The following is a 24,529-nucleotide window of genomic DNA, read 5'->3' on the forward strand; positions in this document are numbered from 1 at the left end:
TGCCATCCATGGATTCTGTCAGTGTTTTGATCTGTTCACCATCAACATTGCGTGCAGCAGCAACCACAGCCTCCCAGACACTGTTCAGAGAGGTGTACTCTTTTCCCTCCTTGTAAATCTCACATTTGATGATGGACCACAGGTTCTCAATGGGGTTCAGATCAGGTGAACAAGGAGGCCATGTCATTAGATTTTCTTCTTTTATACCCTTTCTTGCCAGCCACGCTGTGGAGCACTTGGGACGCGTGTGATGGAGCATTGTCCTGCATGAAAATCATGTTTTTCTTGAAGGATGCAGACTTCTTCCTGTACCACTGCTTGAAGAAGGTGTCTTCCAGAAACTGGCAGTAGGACTGGGAGTTGAGCTTGACTCCATCCTCAACCCGAAAAGGCCCCACAAGCTCATCTTTGATGATACCAGCCCAAACCAGTACTCCACCTCCACCTTGCTGGCATCTGAGTCGGACTGGAGCTCTCTGCCCTTTACCAATCCAGCCACGGGCCCATCCATCTGGCCCATCAAGACTCACTCTCATTTCATCAGTCCATAAAACCTTAGAAAAATCAGTCTTGAGATATTTCTTGGCCCAGTCTTGACGTTTCAGTTTGTGTGTCTTGTTCAGTGGTGGTCGTCTTTCAGCCTTTCTTACCTTGGCCATGTCTCTGAGTATTGCACACCTTGTGCTTTTGGGCACTCCAGTGATGTTGCAGCTCTGAAATATGGCCAAACTGGTGGCAAGTGGCATCTTGGCAGCTGCACGCTTGACTTTTCTCAGTTCATGGGCAGTTATTTTGCACCTTGGTTTTTCCACACGCTTCTTGCGACCCTGTTGACTATTTTGAATGAAACGCTTGATTGTTCGATGATCACGCTTCAGAAGCTTTGCAATTTTAAGAGTGCTGCATCCCTCTGCAAGATATCTCACTATTTTTGACTTTTCTGAGCCTGTCAAGTCCTTCTTTTGACCCATTTTGCCAAAGGAAAGGAAGTTGCCTAATAATTATGCACACCTGATATAGGGTGTTGATGTCATTAGACCACACCCCTTCTCATTACAGAGATGCACATCACCTATGCTTATTTGGTAGTAGGCTTTCAAGCCTATACAGCTTGGAGTAAGACAACATGCATAAAGAGGATGATGTGGTCCAAATACTCATTTGCCTAATAATTCTGCACACAGTGTATACATATATACATACATACATACATAGACACACACACATATATACATACACACATACATACACACACACACATATATACATACATACACAGACACACAAATACACTATTTATTTAGTTTACATTAAAAGCATTATTGTGCAAGTACCGTCAATGGCAACAAATTTGGGCCCTACTAGATAAATATGGTATTCTGTGCTAAGTGTGTATTGTCAGCTCCATAGCATCTTCTAATCTACATCTTATGTTTCTCTCTCTTATACATTTAATGATTTCATCTTCCTTACTTTCTGTTTTAATTCCCCCCTCTTTTCTATCTGCCACTCTATTTCTTCTTATGCTCTCTCATTCCTTTCTCACACTCAGGTCTGCACTAAATATCTCCTGCTCTCTCATTCCTTTCTCACACTCAGGTCTGCACTCAATATCTCCTGCTCTCTCATTCCTTTCTCACACTCAGGTCTGCACTCAATATCTCCTGCTCTCTCATTCCTTTCTCACACTCAGGTCTGCACTCAAGATGTCCTGCTCTCTCATTCCTTTCTCACACTCAGGTCTGCACTCAATATCTCCTGCTCTATCATTCCTTTCTCACCCTAAGGGCTGCACTCAAGATGTCCTGCTCTCTGATTCCTTTCTCACACTCAGGTCTGCACTCAAGATGTCCTGCTATCTCATTCCTTTCTCACACTCAGGTCTGCGGATGTTATGCTCTGTCATTCTTTTCTCACACTCAGGTCTGCACTCAAGATGTTATGTTCTTTCATTTCTTTCTCACACTCAGGTTTGCACTCAATATGTTATGCTCTCCCATTCCTTTCTCGCACTCAGGTCTGCACTCAATACGTTATGCTCTCTCATTCCTTTCTCACACTAAGGTCTGCACTCAAAATGTCCTGCTCTCTCATACTAAGGTCTGCACTCAAGATGTCCTGCTCTCTCATTCCTTTCTCACACTCAGGTCTGGGGATGTTATGCTCTCTCATTCCTTTCTCACACTGAGGTCTGCACTCAAGAGGTTATGTTCTTTAATTTCTCTCACACACTAAAGTCTGCACTCAAGATTTCCTGCTCTCTCATTTCTGTCTCACACTCAGGTCTGCACTCAATATGTTATGCTCTCTCATTCCTTTCTCACACTGAGGTCTGCACTCAAGATGTTATGCTCTCTCATTCCTTTCTCACACTGAGGTCTGCACTCAAGATGTCCTGCTCTCTCATTTCTGTCTCACACTCAGGTCTGCAGATGTTATGCTCTCTCATTCCTTTCTCGCACTCAGGTCTGCACTCAATACGTTATGCTCTCTCATTCCTTTCTCACACTGAGGTCTGCACTCAAGATGTTATGCTCTCTCATTCCTTTCTCACACTGAGGTCTGCACTCAAGATGTCCTGCTCTCTCATTTCTGTCTCACACTCAGGTCTGTAGATGTTATGCTCTCTCATTCCTTTCTCACACTCAGATCTGGACTCAATATGTTATGTTCTTTCATTTCTTTCTCACACTCAGGTCTGCAGATGTTATGCTCTCTCATTCCTTTCTCACACTCAGATCTGGACTCAATATGTTATGCTCTCTCATTCCTTTCTCACACTCAGGTCTGCAATCAAGATGTCCTGCTCTCTCATTCCTTTCTCACACTAAAGTCTGCACTCAAGAGGTTATGTTCTTTAATTTCTCTCACACACTAAAGTCTGCACTCAAGATTTCCTGCTCTCTCATTTCTGTCTCACACTCAGGTCTGCAGATGTTATGCTATCTCATTCCTTTCTCGCACTCAGGTCTGCACTCAATATGTTATGCTCTCTCATTCCTTTCTCATACTCAGGTCTGCAATCAAGATGTCATGCTCTCTTGTTCCTTTCTCACACTCAGATCTGGACTCAATATGTTATGCTCTCTAATTCCTTTCTTCCACTCAGTTCTGCACTCAAGATATTATGCTCTCCCATTCCTTTCTCACACTGAGGTCTGCTTTTAAGATGTCCTGCTCTCTCATTCCTTTCTCACACTAAAGTCTGCACTCAAGATTTCCTGCTCTCTCATTTCTGTCTCACACTCAGGTCTGCAGATGTTATGCTATCTCATTCCTTTCTCGCACTCAGGTCTGCACTCAATATGTTATGCTCTCTCATTCCTCTCTCACACTCAGGTCTGCAATCAAGATGTCATGCTCTCTTGTTCCTTTCTCACACTCAGATCTGGACTCAATATGTTATGTTCTTTCATTTCTTTCTCACACTCAGGTCTGCAGATGTTATGCTATCTCATTCCTTTCTCGCACTCAGGTCTGCACTCAATATGTTATGCTCTCTCATTCCTTTCTCACACTCAGGTCTGCACTCAATATGTTATGTTCTTTCATTTCTTTCTCACACTCAGGTCTGCAGATGTTATGCTATCTCATTCCTTTCTCGCACTCAGGTCTGCACTCAATATGTTATGCTCTCTCATTCCTTTCTCACACTCAGGTCTGCAATCAAGATGTCATGCTCTCTTGTTCCTTTCTCACACTCAGATCTGGACTCAATATGTTATGCTCTCTAATTCCTTTCTTCCACTCAGTTCTGCACTCAAGATATTATGCTCTCCCATTCCTTTCTCGCACTCAGGTCCACACTCAATATGTTATGCTCTCTCATTCCTTTCTCATACCAAGATCTGCACTCAAGATGTCCTGCTCTCTCATTCCTTTCTCACACTAAGGTCTGCACTCAAGATGTCCTGCTCTCTCATTCCTTTCTCACACTCAGGTCTGCACTCAAGATGTTATGTTCTTTCATTTCTTTCTCACACTCAGGTTTGCACTCAATAAGTTATGCTCTCTCATTCCTTTCTTCCACTCAGTTCTGCACTCAAGATATTATGCTCTCCCATTACTTTCTCGCACTCAGGTCCGCACTCAATACGTTATGCTCTCTCATTCCTTTCTCACACCAAGGTCTGCACTCAAGATGTCCTGCTTTCTCATTCCTTTCTCACACTGAGGTCTGCTTTTAAGATGTCCTGTTCTCTCATTCCTTTCTCACACTCAGATCTGGACTCAATATGTTATGTTCTTTCATTTCTTTCTCACACTCAGGTCTGCAGATGTTATGCTATCTCATTCCTTTCTCGCACTCAGGTCTGCACTCAATATGTTATGCTCTCTCATTCCTTTCTCACACTCAGGTCTGCACTCAATATGTTATGTTCTTTCATTTCTTTCTCACACTCAGGTCTGCAGATGTTATGCTATCTCATTCCTTTCTCGCACTCAGGTCTGCACTCAATATGTTATGCTCTCTCATTCCTTTCTCACACTCAGGTCTGCAATCAAGATGTCATGCTCTCTTGTTCCTTTCTCACACTCAGATCTGGACTCAATATGTTATGCTCTCTAATTCCTTTCTTCCACTCAGTTCTGCACTCAAGATATTATGCTCTCCCATTCCTTTCTCGCACTCAGGTCCACACTCAATATGTTATGCTCTCTCATTCCTTTCTCATACCAAGATCTGCACTCAAGATGTCCTGCTCTCTCATTCCTTTCTCACACTAAGGTCTGCACTCAAGATGTCCTGCTCTCTCATTCCTTTCTCACACTCAGGTCTGCACTCAAGATGTTATGTTCTTTCATTTCTTTCTCACACTCAGGTTTGCACTCAATAAGTTATGCTCTCTCATTCCTTTCTTCCACTCAGTTCTGCACTCAAGATATTATGCTCTCCCATTACTTTCTCGCACTCAGGTCCGCACTCAATACGTTATGCTCTCTCATTCCTTTCTCACACCAAGGTCTGCACTCAAGATGTCCTGCTTTCTCATTCCTTTCTCACACTGAGGTCTGCTTTTAAGATGTCCTGTTCTCTCATTCCTTTCTCACACTGAGGTCTGCACTCAATATGTTATGCTCTCTCATTCCTTTCTCCCACTCAGTTCTGCACTCAATATGTTATGCCCTCTCATTCCTTTCTCACACTCAGGTCTGCACTCAATATGTTATGCTCTCTCATTCCTTTCTCACACTAAGGTCTGCACTCAAGATGTCCTGCTCTCTCATTCCTTTCTCACACTCAGGTTTGCACTCAATATGTTATGCTCTCTCATTCCTTTCTCCACTCAGGTTTGCACTCAATATGTTATGTTCTCTCATTCCTTTCTCACACTCAGGTCTGCACTCAAGATGTTATGGTCTCTCATTCCTCTCACACTCAAGTCTGCACTCAATATGTTATGCCCTCTCATTCCTTTCTCACACTCAGGTCTGCACTCAATATGTTATGCTCTCTCATTCCTTTCTCACACTCAGGTTTGCACTCAATATGTTATGCTCCCTCATTCCTTTCTCGCACTCAGGTCTACACTCAAGATGTTATGTTCTTTCATTCCTTTCTCACACTCAGGTTTGCACTCAATATGTTATGCTCTCTCATTCCTTTCTCACACTCAGTTCTGCACTCAAGATATTATTCTCTTCCATTCCTTTGGTCGCACTCAGGTCTGCACTCAATGTTATGCTCTCATTCCTTTCTCACACTAAGGTTTGCACTCAAGAGGTTATGTTCTTTAATTTCTCTCACACACTCAGGTTTGCACTCAAGAGGTAATGCTCTCTCCTTCCTTTCTCCAACTCAGGTCTGCACTCAAGATGTCAGAGCCAAGCTTTCCATTGAACATCAGCAGAACTTTATATCACGCAGTTTTGCAGAGAGATTGGGGTAAGAAGGGAGAAACAATAACTCCAAATTATAGTATAGAAAGAAAGACAATGTGTTGGCAAAGTTGAAATATGTTAAAAAAGGGACATTAAAGTCAAATTTGAACTTCATTCAATGGAATGGATAGAGCATGACAACAATGTTCCAATTTACTTCTATTATCAATTTTGTTTAGTTCTCTTGGTAACTTTTGTTAAAGAGTAATCCAAGGTAAGCTCAGGAGCGTGCACGTGTCTTTAGTCATCTGGCAGTTTGCAGCAATGTTTAGAGAGATGTTTTACATAGCTACAAATACTGCTACATATTATGTAAGACAAGTGCACTTTCCTAAGCACTTATCAGCCTACCTAGGTTTACTCTTTAAAGTGAAGGCAAAGTTAACTTCACGCCATATTATAGATTTGATAAAAAATAGGGCTAGTTTAATTCATCAGTTTTTTAGATCGTATTATATAAAGCCGTTTCTTACCTTTTAAACAGCCGACGATAATATTCTTTTCTCCGCCCGCCATTTTGTTAAATTGATTGACAGGGTAGTGATATTCTATCCGCCAATGCTCTTTTCCCCCCGGGGGGGGGGGGGTTTAAGCCCATTACTCGCAATGCCGTATTAGCCTACTGTCTTCTCCATGCTTGTTCATGAGACGCACATGCGCAGTCGGCATCACCGTTAAACCATTGGATACAAAATACATTTTGGATCGATTGCATTCATAGTAAGTACTAAAGCTTGTTACATAGCGTACTTAGGCAATCCAACTTTTAATATCTAGTACATTTTGTTTAAAAAAACAGAATTTATGCTTACCTTATAAATTTCTTTCTCTTGCGATGTATCGAGTCCACAGATTCATCCATACTTGTGGGATATTCTCCTTCCTAACAGGAAGTGGCAAAGAGAGCACCCACAGCAGAGCTGTCTATATAGCTCCTCCTTTAGCTCCACCCCCCAGTCATTCGACCGAAGGCTAGGAAGAAAAAGGAGAAACTATAGGGTGCAGAGGTGACTGAAGTTTTTTTTAAATAAAAGTATACTACTTGTCTTAAAGAGACAGGGCGGGCCGTGGACTTGATACATCGCAAGAGAAAGAAATTTATCAGGTAAGCATAAATTCTGTTTTCTCTTGCAAGATGTATCGAGTCCACGGATTCATCCATACTTGTGGGATACCAATACCAAAGCTTTAGGACACGGATGAAGGGAGTGACAAGACAGGTACCTTAAACGGAAGGCACCACTGCTTGTAGAACCTTTCTCCCAAAAATAGCCTCCGAAGAAGCAAAAGTATCGAATTTGTAAAATTTGGAAAAAGTATGAAGCGAAGACCAAGTCGCCGCCTTACAAATCTGTTCAACAGAAGCCTCATTTTTAAAAGCCCATGTGGAAGCCACTGCTCTAGTAGAATGAGCAGTAATCCTTTCAGAAGGCTGCTGGCCAGCAGTCTCATAAGCCAAACGGATGATGCTTCTCAGCCAAAAAGAAAGAGAGGTAGCCGTAGCCTTTTGACCTCTCTGCTTACCAGAATAAACAACAAACAAGGAAGATGTTTGACGGAAATCTTTAGTTGCTTGTAAGAAGAACTTTAAAGCACGAACCACATCAAGATTGTGCAAAAGACGTTCCTTCTTTGAAGAAGGATTAGGACACAGCGAAGGAACAACAATTTCCTGACTGATAATCCTATTAGAAACAACCTTAGGAAGGAATCCAGGTTTGGTACGCAAAACCACCTTATCTGCATGGAAAACAAGATAAGGTGAGTCACACTGCAAAGCAGATAACTCAGAAACTCTTCGAGCCAAAGAGATAGCTACTAAAAACAGAACTATCCAAGATAGAAGCTTAATATCTATGTAATGCATAGGTTCAAACGGAACCCCTTGAAGAACTTTAAGAACTAAGTTTAGGCTCCATGGCGGAGCAACGGGTTTAAATACAGGCTTGATTCTGACTAAAGCCTGACTAAATGCCTGAACGTCTGGGACATCTGCCAGACGCTTGTGTAAAAGAATAGACAAAGCAGAAATCTGTCCTTTTAAGGAGCTAGCTGATAGACCCTTCTCCAATCCTTCTTGGAGAAAAGACAATATCCTAGGAATCCTAATTTTACTCCATGAGTAACCCTTGGATTCACATCAATAAAGATATTTTCGGCATATCTTATGATAAATTTTCCTGGTGACAGGCTTCCTAGCCTGAATCAGGGTATCAATGACCGACTCAGAGAAACCACGCTTGGATAAAATCAGGCGTTCAATCTCCAAGCAGTCAGACGCAGAGAAAGTAGATTTGGATGTTTGAATGGACCTTGGACCTTGTCCACCAGGTCTGCATACCAAGTCCTGCGTGGCCACGCAGGTGCTATCAAAATCACTGAAGCTCTCTCCTGCTTGATTCTGGCAACCAGATGTGGAAGGAGAGGAAACGGTGGAAATACATAGGCCAGGTTGAAGGACCAGGGCACTGCTAGAGCATCTATCAGAACTGCCTGGGGATCCCGGGACCTGGACCCGTAACAAGGAAGTTTGGCGTTCTGACGGGACGCCGTCAGATCCAATTCTGGTGTGCCCCATAGCTGAGTCAGCTGGGCAAATACTTCCGGATGGAGCTCCCACTCCCCCGGATGAAAAGTCTGGCGACTTAGAAAATCCGCCTCCCAGTTCTCTATTCCTGGGATATGGATTGCTGAAAGATGGCAAGAGTGAGTCTCCGTCCATCGGATTATTTTGGTTACCTCCATCATCACTAGAGAACTCCGTGTTCCTCCTTGATGATTGATATAAGCTACAGTCGTGATGTTGTCCGACTGAAATCTGATGAATTTGGCCGCAGCTAGCTGAGGCCACGCCTGAAGCGCATTGAATATAGCTCTCAGTTCTAGAATGTTTATCGGGAGGAGGGTTTCCTCCTGAGACCATAAGCCCTGTGCTTTCAGGGAGTTCCAGACTGCACCCCAGCAGGCTGGCATCTGTCGTTACTATGAGCCACTCTGGCCTGCGGAAACACATTCCCTGAGACAGGTGGCCCTGAGACAACCACCAGAGAAGAGAATCTCTGGTCTCCTGATCCAAATGTATTTGAGGAGATAAATCTGCATAATCCCCATTCCACTGATCGAGCATGCATAGTTGCAGTGGTCTGAGGTGCAGGCGGGCAAAAGGAACTATGTCCATTGCTGCTACCATAAGTCCGATTACCTCCATACACTGAGCCACTGATGGCCGAGGAACGGAATGAAGAGCTCGGCAGGTGGTTAAAAGTTTTGATTTTCTGACCTCCGTCCGAAATATTTTCATTTCTACCGAGTCTATCAGAGTCCCTAGAAAGGAAACTCTTGTGAGGGGGAAGAGAGAACTCTTTTTTATGTTCACCTTCCACCCATGAGATCTCAGAAAAGCCAACACAATGTCCGTGTGAGACTTGGTTAGCTGGAAAGTCGACGCTTGAATTAAGATGTCGTCTAGATAAGGCGCCACTGCTATGCCCCGCGGTCTTAGAACCGCCAAAAGGGACCCTAGCACCTTTGTGAAAATTCTGGGAGCCGCAGCCAACCCGAAGGGAAGGGCCACAAACTGGTAATGCCTGTCCAGAAAGGCGAATCTGAGGAATTGATGATGATCTCTGTGAATAGGGATGTGCAGATACGCATCCTTTAAGTCCACGGTAGTCATATATTGACCCTCCTGGATCAGAGGTAGAATAGTCCGAATAGTCTCCATCTTGAATGATGGTACTCTGAGGAATTTGTTTAGAATTTTGAGATCCAAGATTGGTCTGAAAGTTCCCTCTTTTTTTGGGAACCACAAACAGGTTTGAGTAAAACCCTAGCCCTTGTTCCGCTTTTGGAACTGGGTGGATCACTTCCATGGTATGTAGGTCTTCTACACAGCATAAGAACGCCTCTCTCTTCGTCTGGTTTGCAGACAATTGAGAAATGTGAAATCTCCCCCTTGGGGGGGGGAGTCTTTGAAGTCCAGAAGATATCCCTGGGACACAATTTCTAAAGCCCAGGGATCGTGAACATCTCTTGCCCAAGCCTGAGCGAAGAGAGAGAGAGAGTCTGCCCCCTACCAGATCCGGTCCCGGATCGGGGGCTACCCCTTCATGCTGTCTTGGAGGCAGCTGCAGGCTTCTTGGCCTGTTTACCTTTATTCCAAGCCTGGTTAGGTCTCCAGACTGACTTGGATTGGGCAAAATTCCCCTCTTGCTGTGCAGCAGGGGAAGCTGAAGCGGGACCACCCTTGAAGTTCCGAAAGGAACGAAAATTATTTTGTTTGGTCCTCATTTTATTTGTTTTATCCTGAGGAAGGGCATGGCCTTTCCCCCCAGTGATGTCTGAAATAATCTCTTTCAGTTCAGGCCCGAATAGGGTCTTTCCTTTGAAAGGGATGTTCAAAAGTTTAGACTTTGATGACACATCAGCCGACCAGGACTTAAGCCATAACGCCCTGCGCGCTAAAATGGCAAAACCTGAATTCTTTGCCGCTAATTTAGCCAATTGAAAAGCGGCATCTGTAATGAAAGAATTAGCCAGCTTAAGAGCCTTAATTCTATCCATAATATCCTCTAATGGAGTCTCCATCTGAAGAGCCTCTTCTAGAGCCTCGAACCAGAAAGCAGCTGCAGTAGTTACAGGAACAATGCACGCAATAGGTTGGAGAAGAAAACCTTGATGAACAAAAATTTTCTTTAGGAGACCCTCTAATTTTTTATCCATAGGATCTTTGAAAGCACAACTGTCTTCGATAGGTATAGTTGTACGCTTGGCGAGAGTAGAGATAGCTCCCTCCACCTTAGGAACCGTCTGCCACGAGTCCCGCATGGTGTCAGATATGGGAAACATTTTCTTAAAAACAGGAGGGGGAGCTAACGGTATACCTGGTCTATCCCACTCCTTAGTAACAATATTCGCAATCCTCTTAGGGACTGGAAAAACATCCATGTAAACAGGAACCTCTAAGTATTTGTCCATTTTATACAATTTCTCTGGGACCATTATAGGGTCACAATCATCCAGAGTCGCTAATACCTCCCTGAGCAACAAGCGGAGGTGTTCAAGCTTAAATTTAAAGGCCGTCATATAAGAATCTGTCTGAGGGAGCGTCTTCCCTGAGTCAGAAATCTCTCCCTCAGATAGCAAATCCCTTACCCCTACTTCAGAACATTGTGAGGGTATATCGGATACGGCTACTAAAGCGTCAGAAGGCTCAGCATTTGTTCTTAACCCCGAGCTGTCACGCTTTCCTTGTAACCCAGGCAGTTTAGATAAAACCTCTGTGAGGGTTGTATTCATAACTGTGGCCATGTCTTGTAAAGTAAACGAAGTCGACGCACTAGAGGTACTTGGCGTCACTTGTGCGGGCGTTACTGGTTGTGACACTTGGGGAGAGCTAGATGGCAAAACCTCATTTCTTTCTGTCTGAGAATCATGTATTGCTATATGTCACCACACTCACTTTACCCTTCCTAGTACTTAGAGTAGGCAAAGAGAATGACTGGGGGGTGGAGCTAAGGGAGGAGCTATATAGACAGCTCTGCTGTGGGTGCTCTCTTTGCCACTTCCTGTTAGGAAGGAGAATATCCCACAAGTATGGATGAATTTGTGGACTCGATACATCTTGCAAGAGAAAAAGAAACAACGATTGCGATTGGCGCATATGCATTGTAAATCTGGAACGCGCTTTTGAGCGACGTAGAGAGTGGGTGGGACCGCTCAAGACGTCAGGCAGAGAAGAACAAGGAAGTAGGGATTGGGAGGAGTCGCATCGATACGGTACCGATTTAAAAGTATATATATTTTAAAAACAAGAACTGGTATAGAAAAAAAATGTTAGCGACTACATTCATGTACTATTGCTAAATGCCTGGGTGTCTTCCATAACTGTTAACTTTACCTTCACTTTAACAAGGGATACTAAGGGAACAAAGCAAAATGTATAATAGAAGTAAATTGCAAAGGTGTTGAAAATTGTATGTTCCATCCTTACTGTGCCTTTGAGATACTGTAAGCCCAATTTGAATGTAAAAGCTGTTTACACCCTCTCATCCCTATAATTAATGCACTTACTGATTTAAAATGAAAATGCTTAACCTTCCTAAAAGATAAGAAATTAATTTAAAATGATATTTACTTAAAAACTGTAATATCCAATTTCTCTATTTTAAATACAAGAGGTTCCTTGCATACAATTTTAAAGTGACTATGGAACAAACTTTCCTTTTGTTACACTTTATTACTGCTGTTCTCTGTCTTAAAAATTGAGACCAGTAACTGACATCTATATACTGTAAAATTATCACATCTAGGATATTAAAGGACCAATATAGTGGTAAAATGGGCTGTTCTAATTCATTACAGTATGTAATTTAATGCACTAGTGACCCTGCAATTCTATGTGTTAGTCATCACAAATGGGTTAAACACACAAAGTGTCACTCATGAGCCACTGCTGGTCCCAAGCAGAAATGGCTGATAACCCAATCAGCAGCGGAAGTCTCACAACCCAGCTGTGCAGCTGCTGCTGTTGATTGAGTCACCAGCCACTTCTCTGCTGATCTTTAGCAGTAATTTAACTATGTATTTAACTGATTTTCAGTGGTTAAACACAGAGTTGCAGCTTTGCTAGTGCTACAATTACATGCTATAAAGAATGAGAGTAAAGACACATTTCCACTATAAAAGCCCTTTAAACAAAAATATATATTTTATGGTGTGTTTCTGTAAAATTGTTTCAAGATATATGCTCAAAAAAAGAATCCATTCATAACATTTTGGGAAAGCACTATTATGAAACGTTACCTATATCTAGTGCATTCTTGGTTGAGGTACTGCTGCCCTTAATGGATTATCAATGTGCCACCCTCTGCTGGGAGAGCTATATACAGAATATAGAACTAGCCATAAATTAAATGTACATTCAACATGAATGGAAAATTACACTACACAATAAAATATTTTCACGTATACATATCACGTTAGCAATTAAAGGGATACTGTATGATGTACTCAATTGATACTTCTGCTTTTGTTTTCATTTAAACAGCTTTCACTTCACATTTTGCAGATAAGAAAAACAATGTCAGCTTGTAGCCGTTTCATGCACACCTTTCAGCAATACAATGAAAAAGATGTGCTTTAAAAAAAAATGATAAGCATTTAAAATTGTAATTTTGTTAGAATTATGTTTTTGCTTTATTAGAGCAGTACAGGGACATACTAATCACAGCAACTCTTGAGAAGAGGGAGAGGGAGGGGAGAGGGAGGATACAGAGGGGAGAGGAGAGAGTTAAACACATATATAAATCCACAATACAAAACAATCTTGCACCAGGGCACTCGATTTATTAGGTCCGCCACTGTCTGGAGGCCTTGATCTGAAGCCTATTCTGTATCCCTACCCTGGGGAACAATGTTCAAAACCCAGGGGACTCGAACAGACTGAGCCCAGACCCTCTGAAAAAGGAGTAATGTGCCTCTACCAGAAAAAGGATCTGGATTAGGGGCTGAACCTTCATGCTGATTTGGTAGAAGAGGATGGCTTTTTGGACTGTTTGGATGTGTTCCAATTGGAAGTAGGCTTCCAGGAAGGTCTGGAAGAATTAGTCTTTTGAAAAAAAGAGGAGAATGTTTGGTTCATAGACTGACGAATGGAATGAATACAAGAAGCTCTCTTCTTCCCCTTGGACTTCTTCCCCTGAGGGACTAAAGCTCCCTTATCTCCTGTCACTGTAGAAATAATAGACCAGGACCAAATAAAATGTTTCATTGAAAAGGAAGAGTTAAAATTCTGGATTTTGATACCATGTTAACTGATCATGACTTTAGCCACAAAGCTCTTCTGGGAAAAACTGCTAATGCTGTATTTCTGACATTAATTCGGACAATATCAACAATGGCATCACAAATGAAAGCATTAGCTGACCTAATGAGTGTCAAATGATGCATCTGTAGTCATCTGAAAACTAATCAGATAAACTGTCACACCCAAGAGTAGCAGCTGCTGCAACACAAGCAATGCTGACAACTGGTTTGAATAAGAAACCTGCTTGCTGTAAAGCCTTTCTGTGAAATAACTCCAACTTTTTATCCATAGGATCCTTAAAAGAAGTACTATCTTCTAATGGAACAGTAGTGCGCTTTGCCGAGGTGGAAATTGCATCATCTACCTTTGAGATAGTTTCTCAAAGCTCTAAATTAGAAGGTGGTAATGGAAATAAGGAATACAGGCCTTGACCACTCCTTGGTAATTATTTCAGTAATAGCATCAGGCACTGGAAACACCTCTGGGTTTGAAAATTAGATCCAATTGCTTTAAGGGACAGTCTACTCCAGAATTTGTATTGTTTGAAAAGATAGATAGACCCCTTCATTGCCCAGTCCCCAGTTTTGCATAACCAACACGGTTATATTAATATACTTTTAACCTCTGTGATTACCTTGTATCTAAGCCTCTGCAGACTGCCCCCTTATTTCAGTTCTTTTGATGGACATTTTATTCAAATCAGTGCTGACTCCAAGGTAACTCCACAGGAGTGAGCACAATGTTATCTATGTGACACACGTGAACTAGCAAACTGTCAAAAGGCCCTGAGATAAGAGGTGGCTTCAAGGGGTTTAGAAAACAGCATATGAGCCAACCTAGGTATAGCTTTCAACAAAGAGTACCAAGAGAACAAAGCAAATTTGATTATAAAAGTACATTGGAAAGTTGTTTAGAATTGCATGCCCAATCGGAATCATAGAGGTTAATTTTGACCCTTTAATGGACTTTTCTTAAACAGGCTTAGGATCCTGAACCCCTAAGGTACATAAAACTTAATTTAGTAATGTATGACAGTGTTCAATTTTGAACATAAAAGAGGAAGAATAAGTCTTGCTTAGTGACCGATTCCAGATCATCAGAAATATATTCTCCCTCAGATATGAAGTGTCCGAATCTGAATCCTTATGCGATTTAGAATGTGGAGATAAATCCACAGCAGATATTTTGCTCTTACTTGTAGGAGGCATAGCCGCCAACATCTCTGAAACAGTTGAATGCACAAATTATTTAAATCCTGGAGCAAAATTAAGTGCAGCAGTAGACTGGTTAGAATGCATTAGGTGATCCATACAGGAATTGCAAAGCTGAGATGGAAGTGGAACAGGTGCAAGCTTGCAAAAAAAAAAAAAAACATATTTAAATGTAGAAATCAGTGTAACTCCCCTCTAAAGGATCTAAGTTTAAGGGCTTGGGGACATTCCCAGTATGCTCCATAATGTAAAGGAAAATAAAGATAGACAACAAATATAATACGCCATAGCTATATTCTGAAGTAGACAGAATAGCAAGCAACAAATTACAGGGCCTTGTAGTAGTAAATACTTGAGAAACAAGAGGTGCGCTATACTGGGTTGGCAGTGTGACTCGGTAGTGCACTTGGGGAAGAAAAGGAATGTACAATTTGAGCTATGCAAACATAAAGAAATAAGGAACGCCGAAAATTGCGCAAGCGCTGGAGAAAGAAAATACATTTATTTTATAAAAAATAAAAAAGCTCACTGTTATAAATTCTAAGAGGTTACTCCATTACAGTTTACTCTCACATAAACTAGACAAACCTCTATATATTTAAAGTATGTGAATGTGGGGTAATCTGTCTAATAATCCCTTGGCTATGATATACAGTGTATAACTGTAACTGTTAATAGCCTGTGGGCTAGGCGAGTGCAAGATGTGCCTTATATTTACCTGGACTGCACCCACTCTACTGATCTTACCCACTGCAGAAGTGACAGCTTCTCATAGAGAGCCTATCCAGTGTTGTGTAAGTCACAGCAGAGGATCTATGTATGGAGTATATGAATGACCCAACTGTAGGAGGCCAAGTGACTAGTCACCATAACACCTATGGCAGGCTTGTGACTAACTCCTCATTGGGAGTGATTCTGTCACTGCCCCATACTCCAATTTCCCCCCTCTCACTAGCAGCTCTCTAAAGGGAAAAATGCACCTCAAATCGGTCTGAGCCCTTCTCAACAAATAATCTGGAGCACCTCAATTCTTCACCTTTCTCCATGGAGGCAAATATAAGACTAGCATACAAGAGAGGTGGAGGGTTTAAATGCTCTTGGAGTTTGGGAATAGTGGATTATTATGGCTAGTGGATTATCACCACTATATGAAAGAAAAGAGGTCAATTGAAAACTTTCTTAAAATTGTATATTATGAATCATGGGATTTCATATCCCTTTCATTGTTATTAATAATGCTATATGTTCACAGGAGTTTACAGCCATAGTGAATCCATCATAGAAGTTTGGAACAGAAATGAGGAAATATAGCACCATTTTGTAGAAATAGTGGACAATTACATCTTTAAAATGGTGTATTGTACAAAGCTTGATGTGCCTTCTCCATGCAGGTTTGGGATCTCCCTTGAGAAAGGAAACCCTGAAGAGCTGAATGTGGATATTGAGCTTGGAACTGAAAGACTGAAAGGCAAAGCAGTGCTTATGGGTAAGAGGTGATATAACAGACATAAAGGGTCTATACAAAAGGCACTAAAATACTGAGAGTACATCACATGATGAGCCCATAAAATAGATTTGAGTGTCAGTTTAAGGTGTTTATGTTTTAGGGATTCTCAGCAGAACATATTATTAGAGTGTGTGGCCAATTGAATGAGAGAGTTGTTGCACACAATATGTTAATATAGACATAAATTGTATGCAATGATAAAAATGAGAACACAATAGAACCAGGTTGCAAAACCTTAACCGAGGTGGTATTCATACATTTTATGCTGGTATATAACATGTTATTGATAGTTGAACTACGCACTTTTAGAAAGGTTTGCCATCATCTGGAAACGAGTAGATGAGCAGGTTGCACAGTGTGTGTAATAAGATTGTTGGCATTAAACACTCTGAATGTGCATAATGAGTTTGTGTCAGGTAGAATGCATACAAAGTCTGTGTTTAAAAAACAGAATTTATGTTTACCTGATAAATTACTTTCTCCAACGGTGTGTCCGGTCCACGGCGTCATCCTTACTTGTGGGATATTCTCCTCCCCAACAGGAAATGGCAAAGAGCCCAGCAAAGCTGGTCACATGATCCCTCCTAGGCTCCGCCTACCCCAGTCATTCGACCGACGTTAAGGAGGAATATTTGCATAGGAGAAACCATATGATACCGTGGTGACTGTAGTTAAAGAAAATAAATTATCAGACCTGATTAAAAAAACCAGGGCGGGCCGTGGACCGGACACACCGTTGGAGAAAGTAATTTATCAGGTAAACATAAATTCTGTTTTCTCCAACATAGGTGTGTCCGGTCCACGGCGTCATCCTTACTTGTGGGAACCAATACCAAAGCTTTAGGACACGGATGAAGGGAGGGAGCAAATCAGGTCACCTAAATGGAAGGCACCACGGCTTGCAAAACCTTTCTCCCAAAAATAGCCTCAGAAGAAGCAAAAGTATCAAATTTGTAAAATTTAGAAAAAGTGTGCAGTGAAGACCAAGTCACTGCCTTACATATCTGATCAACAGAAGCCTCGTTCTTGAAGGCCCATGTGGAAGCCACAGCCCTAGTGGAGTGAGCTGTGATTCTTTCAGGAGGCTGCCGTCCGGCAGTCTCATAAGCCAATCGGATAATGCTTTTAATCCAGAAGGAGAGAGAGGTAGAAGTTGCTTTTTGACCTCTCCGTTTACCAGAATAAACAACAAACAAAGACAAAGTTTGTCTGAAAACCTTAGTAGCTGCTAAGTAAAATTTGAGAGCACGAACTACATCCAAGTTGTGCAACAAACGTTCCTTCTTTGAAACTGGATTAGGACACAAAGAAGGCACAACTATCTCCTGGTTAATGTTTTTGTTAGAAACAACTTTTGGAAGAAAACCAGGTTTAGTACGCAAAACCACCTTATCTGCATGGAACACCAGATAAGGAGAAGAACACTGCAGAGCAGATAATTCTGAAACTCTTCTAGCAGAAGAAATTGCAACCAAAAACAAAACTTTCCAAGATAATAACTTAATATCAACGGAATGTAAGGGTTCAAACGGAACCCCCTAAAGAACTGAAAGAACTAGGTTGAGACTCCAAGGAGGAGTCAAAATTTTGTAAACAGGCTTGATTCTAACCAGAGCCTGAACAAAGGCTAGAACATCTGGCACAGCTGCCAGCTTTTTGTGAAGTAACACAGACAAGGCAGAAATCTGTCCCATCAAGGAACTTGCAGATAATCCTTTTTCCAATCCTTCTCGAAGGAAGGATAGACTCTTAGGAATCTTAACCTTGTCCCAAGGGAATCCTGCAGATTCACACCAACAGATATACCAAATTATGTGGTAATTTTTCTGGTTACAGGCTTTCAGGCCTGAACAAGAGTATTAATAACAGAATCTGAGAACCCTCGCTTTGATAAGATCAAGCGTTCAATCTCCAAGCAGTCAGCTGGAGTGGGTCGAACGGACCTAGAACAAGAAGGTCTCGTCTCAAAGGTAGCTTCCATGGTGGAGCCGATGACATATTCACCAGATCTGCATACCAAGTCCTGCGTGGCCACGCAGGAGCTATCAAAATCACCGACGCCCTCTCCTGATTGATCCTGGCTACCAGCCTGGGGATGAGAGGAAACGGCGGGAACACATAAGCTAGTTTGAAGGTCCAAGGTGCTACTAGTGCATCCACTAGAGCCGCCTTGGGATCCCTGGATCTGTACCCGTAGTAAGGAACTCTGAAGTTCTGACGAGAGGCCATCAGATCCATGTCTGGAATGCCCCACGGTTGAGTGACTTGGGCAAAGATTTCCGGATGGAGTTCCCACTCCCCCGGATGCAATGTCTGACGACTCAGAAAATCCGCTTCCCAATTTTCCACTCCTGGGATGTGGATAGCAGACAGGTGGCAGGAGTGAGACTCCGCCCATAGAATGATTTTGGTCACTTCTTCCATCGCTAGGGAACTCCTTGTTCCCCCCTGATGGTTGATGTATGAACTTGGCCCTCGCTAGCTGAGGCCAAGCTTTGAGAGCATTGAATATCGCTCTCAGTTCCAGAATATTTATCGGTAGAAGAGATTCTACCCGAGACCAAAGACCCTGAGCTTTCAGGGATCCCCAGACCGCGCCCCAGCCCATCAGACTGGCGTCGGTCGTGACAAGGACCCACTCTGGTCTGCGGAAGGTCATCCCTTGTGACAGGTTGTCCAGGGACAGCCACCAACGGAATGAGTCTCTGGTCCTCTGATTTACTTGTATCTTCGGAGACAAGTCTGAATAGTCCCCATTCCACTGACTGAGCATGAACAGTTGTAATGGTCTTAGATGAATGCGCACAAAAGGAACTATGTCCATTGCCGCAACCATCAAACCTATCACTTCCATGCACTGCGCTATGGAAGGAAGAGGAACGGAATGAAGTATCCGACAAGAGTCTAGAAGTTTTGTTTTTCTGGCTTCTGTCAGAAAAATCCTCATTTCTAAGGAGTCTATTATAGTTCCCAAGAAGGGAACCCTCGTTGACGGAGATAGAGAACTCTTTTCCACGTTCACTTTCCATCCGTGAGATCTGAGAAAGGCCAGGACAATGTCCGTGTGAGCCTTTACTTGAGGAAGGGACGACGCTAGAATCAGAATGTCGTCCAAGTAAGGTACTACAGCAATGCCCCTTGGTCTTAGCACCGCCAGAAGGGACCCTAGTACCTATGAGAAAATCCTAGGAGCAGTGGCTAATCCGAAAGAAAACGCCACGAACTGGAAATGCTTGTCCAGGAATTCAAACCTTAGGAACCGATGATGTTCCTTGTGGATAGGAATATGTAGATACGCATCCTTGAAATCCACCTTGGTCATGAATTGACCTTCCTGGATGAAAGGAAGGAGTGTTCGAATGGTTTCCATCTTGAACGATGGAACCTTGAGAAACTTGTTCAAGATCTTGAGATCTAAGATTGGTCTGAACGTTCCCTCTTTTTTGGGAACTATGAACAGATTGGAGTAGGACCCCATCCCTTGTTCTCCTAATGGAACAGGATGAATCACTCCCATTTTTAGCAGGTCTTCTACCCAATGTAAGAATGCCTGTCTTCTTATGTGATCTGAAGACAACTGAGACCTGTGGAACCTCCCCCTTGGAGGAAGCCCCTTGAACTCCAGAGAATAACCTTGGGAGACTATTTCTAGCGCCCAAGGATCCAGAACATCTCTTGCCCCAGCCTGAGCGAAGAGAGAGAGTCTGCCCCCCACCAGATCCGGTCCCGGATCGGGGGCCCGCATTTCATGCTGTCTTGGTAGCAGTGGCAGGTTTCCTGGCCTGCTCTCTTTTGTTCCAGCCTTGCATAGGTCTCCAGGCTGGATTGGCTTGAGAAGTATTACCTTCCTGCTTAAAGGACATAGCCCTTGGGGCTGATCCGTTTCTGCGAAAGGGACGAAACTTAGGTTTATTTTTGGTCTTGAAAAGACCTATACTGAGGAAGGGCGTGGCCCTTGCCCCCAGTGATATCAGAGAAAATCTCTTTCAAGTCAGGGCCAAGAGTGTTTTCCCCTTGAAAGGAATGTCAAGCAATTTGTTCTTGGAAGACGCATCCGCTGCCCAAGATTTTAACCAAAGCGCTCTGCGCCACAATAGCAAACCCAGAATTTTTTCGCCGCTAACCTAGCCTATTGCAAGGTGGCGTCTAGGGTGAAAGAATTAGCCAATTTAAGAGCACGAATTCTGTCCATAATCTCCTCATAAGAAGAAGAATTACTAATAATCGCCTTTCCTAGCTCATCAAACTAGAAACACGCGGCTGCAGTGACAGGGACAATGCATGCAATTGGTTGTAGAAGGGAACCTTGCTGAACAAACATCTTTAGCAGACCTTCTAATTTTTTATCCATAGGATCTTGGAAAGCACAACTATCTTCTATGGGTATAGTGGCGCGCTTGTGTAGAGTAGAAACCGCCCCCTCGACCTTGGGGACTGTCTGCCATCAGTCCTTTCTGGGGTCGACTATAGGAAAACAATTTTATAAATATGGGGGGAGGTACTAAAGGTATACCGGGCCTGTCCCATTCTTTACTAACAATGTACGCCACCCGCTTGGATATAGGAAAAGCTTCGGGGGGCCCCGGGGCCTCTAAGAACTTTTCCATTTTACATAGTGGTTCTGGAATGACCAGATAATCACAATCATCCAAATTGGATAACACCTCCTTAAGCAGAGCGCGGAGATGTTCCAACTTAAATTTAAAAGTAATCACATCAGGTTCAGCTTATTGAGAAATGTTTCCTGAATCTGAAATTTCTCCCTCAGACAAAACCTCCCTGGCCCCCTCAGACTGGTGTAGGGGCCCTTCAGAAACCATATCATCAGCGTTCTCATGCTCTACAGAATTTTCTAAAACAGAGCAGTCGCGCTTTCACTGATAAGTGGGCATATTGGCTAAAATGTTTTTGATAGAATTATCCATTACAGCCGTTAAATGTTGCATAGTAAGGAGTATTGGCGCACTAGAAGTACTAGGGGCCTCCTGTATGGGCAAGACTGGTGTAGACGAAGGAGGGGATGATGCAGTACCATGCTTACTCCCCTCACTTGAGGAATCATCTTGGGCATCATTTTTACTAAATTTTTTTATGACATAAAATACATATAGTTAAATGAGAAGGAACCTTGGTTTCCCCACAGTCAGAACACAATCTATCTGGTAGTTCAGACATTGTAAACAGGCATAAACTTGATAACAAAGCACAAAAAACGTTTTAAAATAAAACCGTTACTGTCACTTTAAATTTTAAACTAAACACACTTTATTACTGCAATTGCGAAAAAGTATGAAGGAATTGTTCAAAATTCACCAAAATTTCACCACAGTGTCTTAAAGCCTTAAAAGTATTGCACACCAAATTTGGAAGCTTTAACTCTTAAAATAACGGAACCGGAGCCGTTTTTATATTTAACCCCTTTACAGTCCCTGGAATCTGCTTTGCTGAGACCCAACCAAGCCCAAAGGGGAATACGATACCAAATGATGCCTTCAGAAAGACTTTTCTGTGTATCAGAGCTCCACACACATGCAGCTGCATGCCATGCTGTCCTCAAAAACAAGTGCGCCATACCGGCGCGAAAATGAGGCTCTGACTATGATTAGGGAAAGCCCCTAAAGAATAAGGTGTCAAAAACAGTGCCTGCCGATATAATCATATCAAAATACCCAGAATAAATGATTCCTCAAGGCTAAATATGTGTTAATAATGAATCGATTTAGCCCAGAAAAAGTCTACAGTCTTAATAAGCCCTTGTGAAGCCCTTATTTACTATCTTAATAAACATGGCTTACCGGATCCCATAGGGAAAATGACAGCTTCCAGCATTACATCGTCTTGTTAGAATGTGTCATACCTCAAGCAGTAAGAGACTGCACACTGTTCCCCCAACTGAAGTTAATTGCTCTCAACAGTCCTGTGTGGAACAGCCATGGATTTTAGTTACGGTGCTAAAATCATTTTCCTCATACAAACAGAAATCTTCATCTCTTTTCTGTTTCTGAGTAAATAGTACATACCAGCACTATTTTAAAATAACAAACTCTTGATTGAATAATAAAAACTACAGTTAAACACTAAAAAACTCTAAGCCATCTCCGTGGAGATGTTGCCTGTACAACGGCAAAGAGAATGACTGGGGTAGGCGGAGCCTAGGAGGGATCATGTGACCAGCTTTGCTGGGCTCTTTGCCATTTCCTGTTGGGGAGGAGAATATCCCACAAGTAAGGATGACGCCGTGGACCGGACACACCTATGTTGGAGAAAAGGAGAATACGCAGGCTGTATAATGATTGCAGTGTACTTGGTCATGCACAGATATGGTCATCAGTTTGTACAAGGTATGTAAATGTCATGTAGGCTGTGCAGATAATATGAGTTTTTGAGAATGAGTCTGCTGGAATGTGATGATCAGACTGTATATGGAAGGATGTATAGCAGGGGAAACCATGTTAGTGAGGAACAGTCAACGTTTTTGTAAAGTTTGTCATAATAATATTCTTGTGCTCAATCAACGTTTTTTAGCTGAGGCTACTGTAGTGGTGAAGAACATATTTGAGCATTTTACATTTCTTGTACTATGATATCATGCTAACACTATTGGCTAAGAAGGAAATTGAAACTCACAAAACAGGTTTGTGATCTACAGATCAGTACTTAGAGATCTCGTAGTAAATCCCATTCTACATTTCCGGCACACCTGTTGTTGTGTTTAGGTGCAAGGGTGTGCTCATCAGACTGTACAAATAGGTTGTATAAGTTGTAGACATACAACATAGGATGTATAGGGTGTAGGTATAAGGATGAAGTGTTTAGACTTTATTGTGCGTTTAAGTTGTTGTTTGGATGAAGAGAAGAGGTGGAACTGTACAGAAGGGTTACAAAAACATTGTTATCAGACTTTACAGGGTGTGTAATTTGTGTTTCATGGTGTGCAGAGATGTAGTAATGAGAATGGAAAGGGTGAGTGAATGCTGTAATGTGCCTAAAGAACACTTGTAGAGATGTGATTCAGTTTGTTATGAATATGAGTATGGGATATTATGATGTGGAGTAACTTGTGTTTCTTCTCCAGATAATGGTGTCACAGAATTCATTCTGGGCCTAAGTGCACTGGTTACCCTTAAGGTAAATATTATAGCCCTCTACCTGCGGGAGCTGATTTTGGCCAACCTTATGTACCTGCTGATCTCTTGTGTCTCCCTTTAGAGTTGCATTGACTTGGATAAGGGGGTCCTGAAAACTCCATCCCAGGAAATCTCTTTCTTAAGTCCCCTGAAGAGAGAATGCATCAGCGCAAGAACATAGCTGTGACTGACCAACCTCTTAATGGAGATTAGAAGAAACATTACTTCACTTCTATAGATAACAAAGTACAAATGACAAATACAAAGCACACTTTATATGCCCACTTCATAAAGACTGTCAGAAATGCAAATAAAACATTACTAGGACTATTCTATGTTTCTATTAGCCATCTTTCTATTCTGTTGGAGGCTAGTAGGCCCTGGAGTAATCTGGTAAAGCATTGTTGTTTCAAGAATTCCAATAGAGGTGGTTAAGGGCATAAACTAATGCATATGGCTATACTGAGAATTTAATAAGCTTGCACTTCAGGAGAGAACATTGGCAGACCTGATGGTCTTCTTGTATTTATCTGCCATCAAAACTTACATTCCTAGAGGAAGGTATAGGCAAGCTGAACTTACTTCTTCTTGAGGTCTCTGAGTGGATTAAGAATCCTCCATATACACTTGTTACAACACTGCATGTCCTCATCATTGTCTTCGGTTTTCTGTGCTTGTTAATATAGATAAGAAGGATATGGGGAAGATGCACCTGATGAATAATAATGAAACCAATAAAGGAATTGTGCTGCTAAGAGATGCAGCGTTAGTGTTCTGTGTATATATTTAGGAGACTGTTGTGTCAGACGATCATACAGTTTAATTGGAAAATTAACGGTGAGGCAAGAGAAGCCATAGCTATGCCATACATAGACAGAGGCATGTGACCACTGCACTTTACATAAGGGAACAAAGGATTGCCATTAGGGGGATTTAACATTTAGGAGTAAAGATGTCACAAGGGGTTTTACAAGTAGGAAAACGTAATGTAACC

The 24,529-nt window shown here is 42.2% G+C and overlaps 1 protein-coding gene across 2 annotated transcripts in view; it reads left to right on the forward strand.

Annotated features, from left to right (window-relative positions):
• The window catches only part of NRIP2 (nuclear receptor interacting protein 2), a 111,339-nt gene extending 87,047 nt beyond the window's left edge, over positions 1-24,292 (forward strand). For both annotated transcript variants that reach the window (XM_053718813.1, XM_053718812.1), the window contains exons 3-6: positions 5,805-5,887; positions 16,293-16,387; positions 23,484-23,536; positions 23,618-24,292. In XM_053718813.1, the coding sequence (XP_053574788.1) occupies positions 5,805-5,887; positions 16,293-16,387; positions 23,484-23,536; positions 23,618-23,716 (330 nt within the window). In that variant the 3' untranslated portion in view covers positions 23,717-24,292. The remainder of the gene's footprint in view (positions 1-5,804; positions 5,888-16,292; positions 16,388-23,483; positions 23,537-23,617) is intronic.
• The last annotated feature ends 237 nt before the right edge of the window (positions 24,293-24,529 follow it).

This window comes from Bombina bombina, chromosome 6 (genome assembly GCF_027579735.1).
Source record: "Bombina bombina isolate aBomBom1 chromosome 6, aBomBom1.pri, whole genome shotgun sequence".
NCBI classification, from domain to species: Eukaryota; Metazoa; Chordata; class Amphibia; order Anura; family Bombinatoridae; genus Bombina; species Bombina bombina.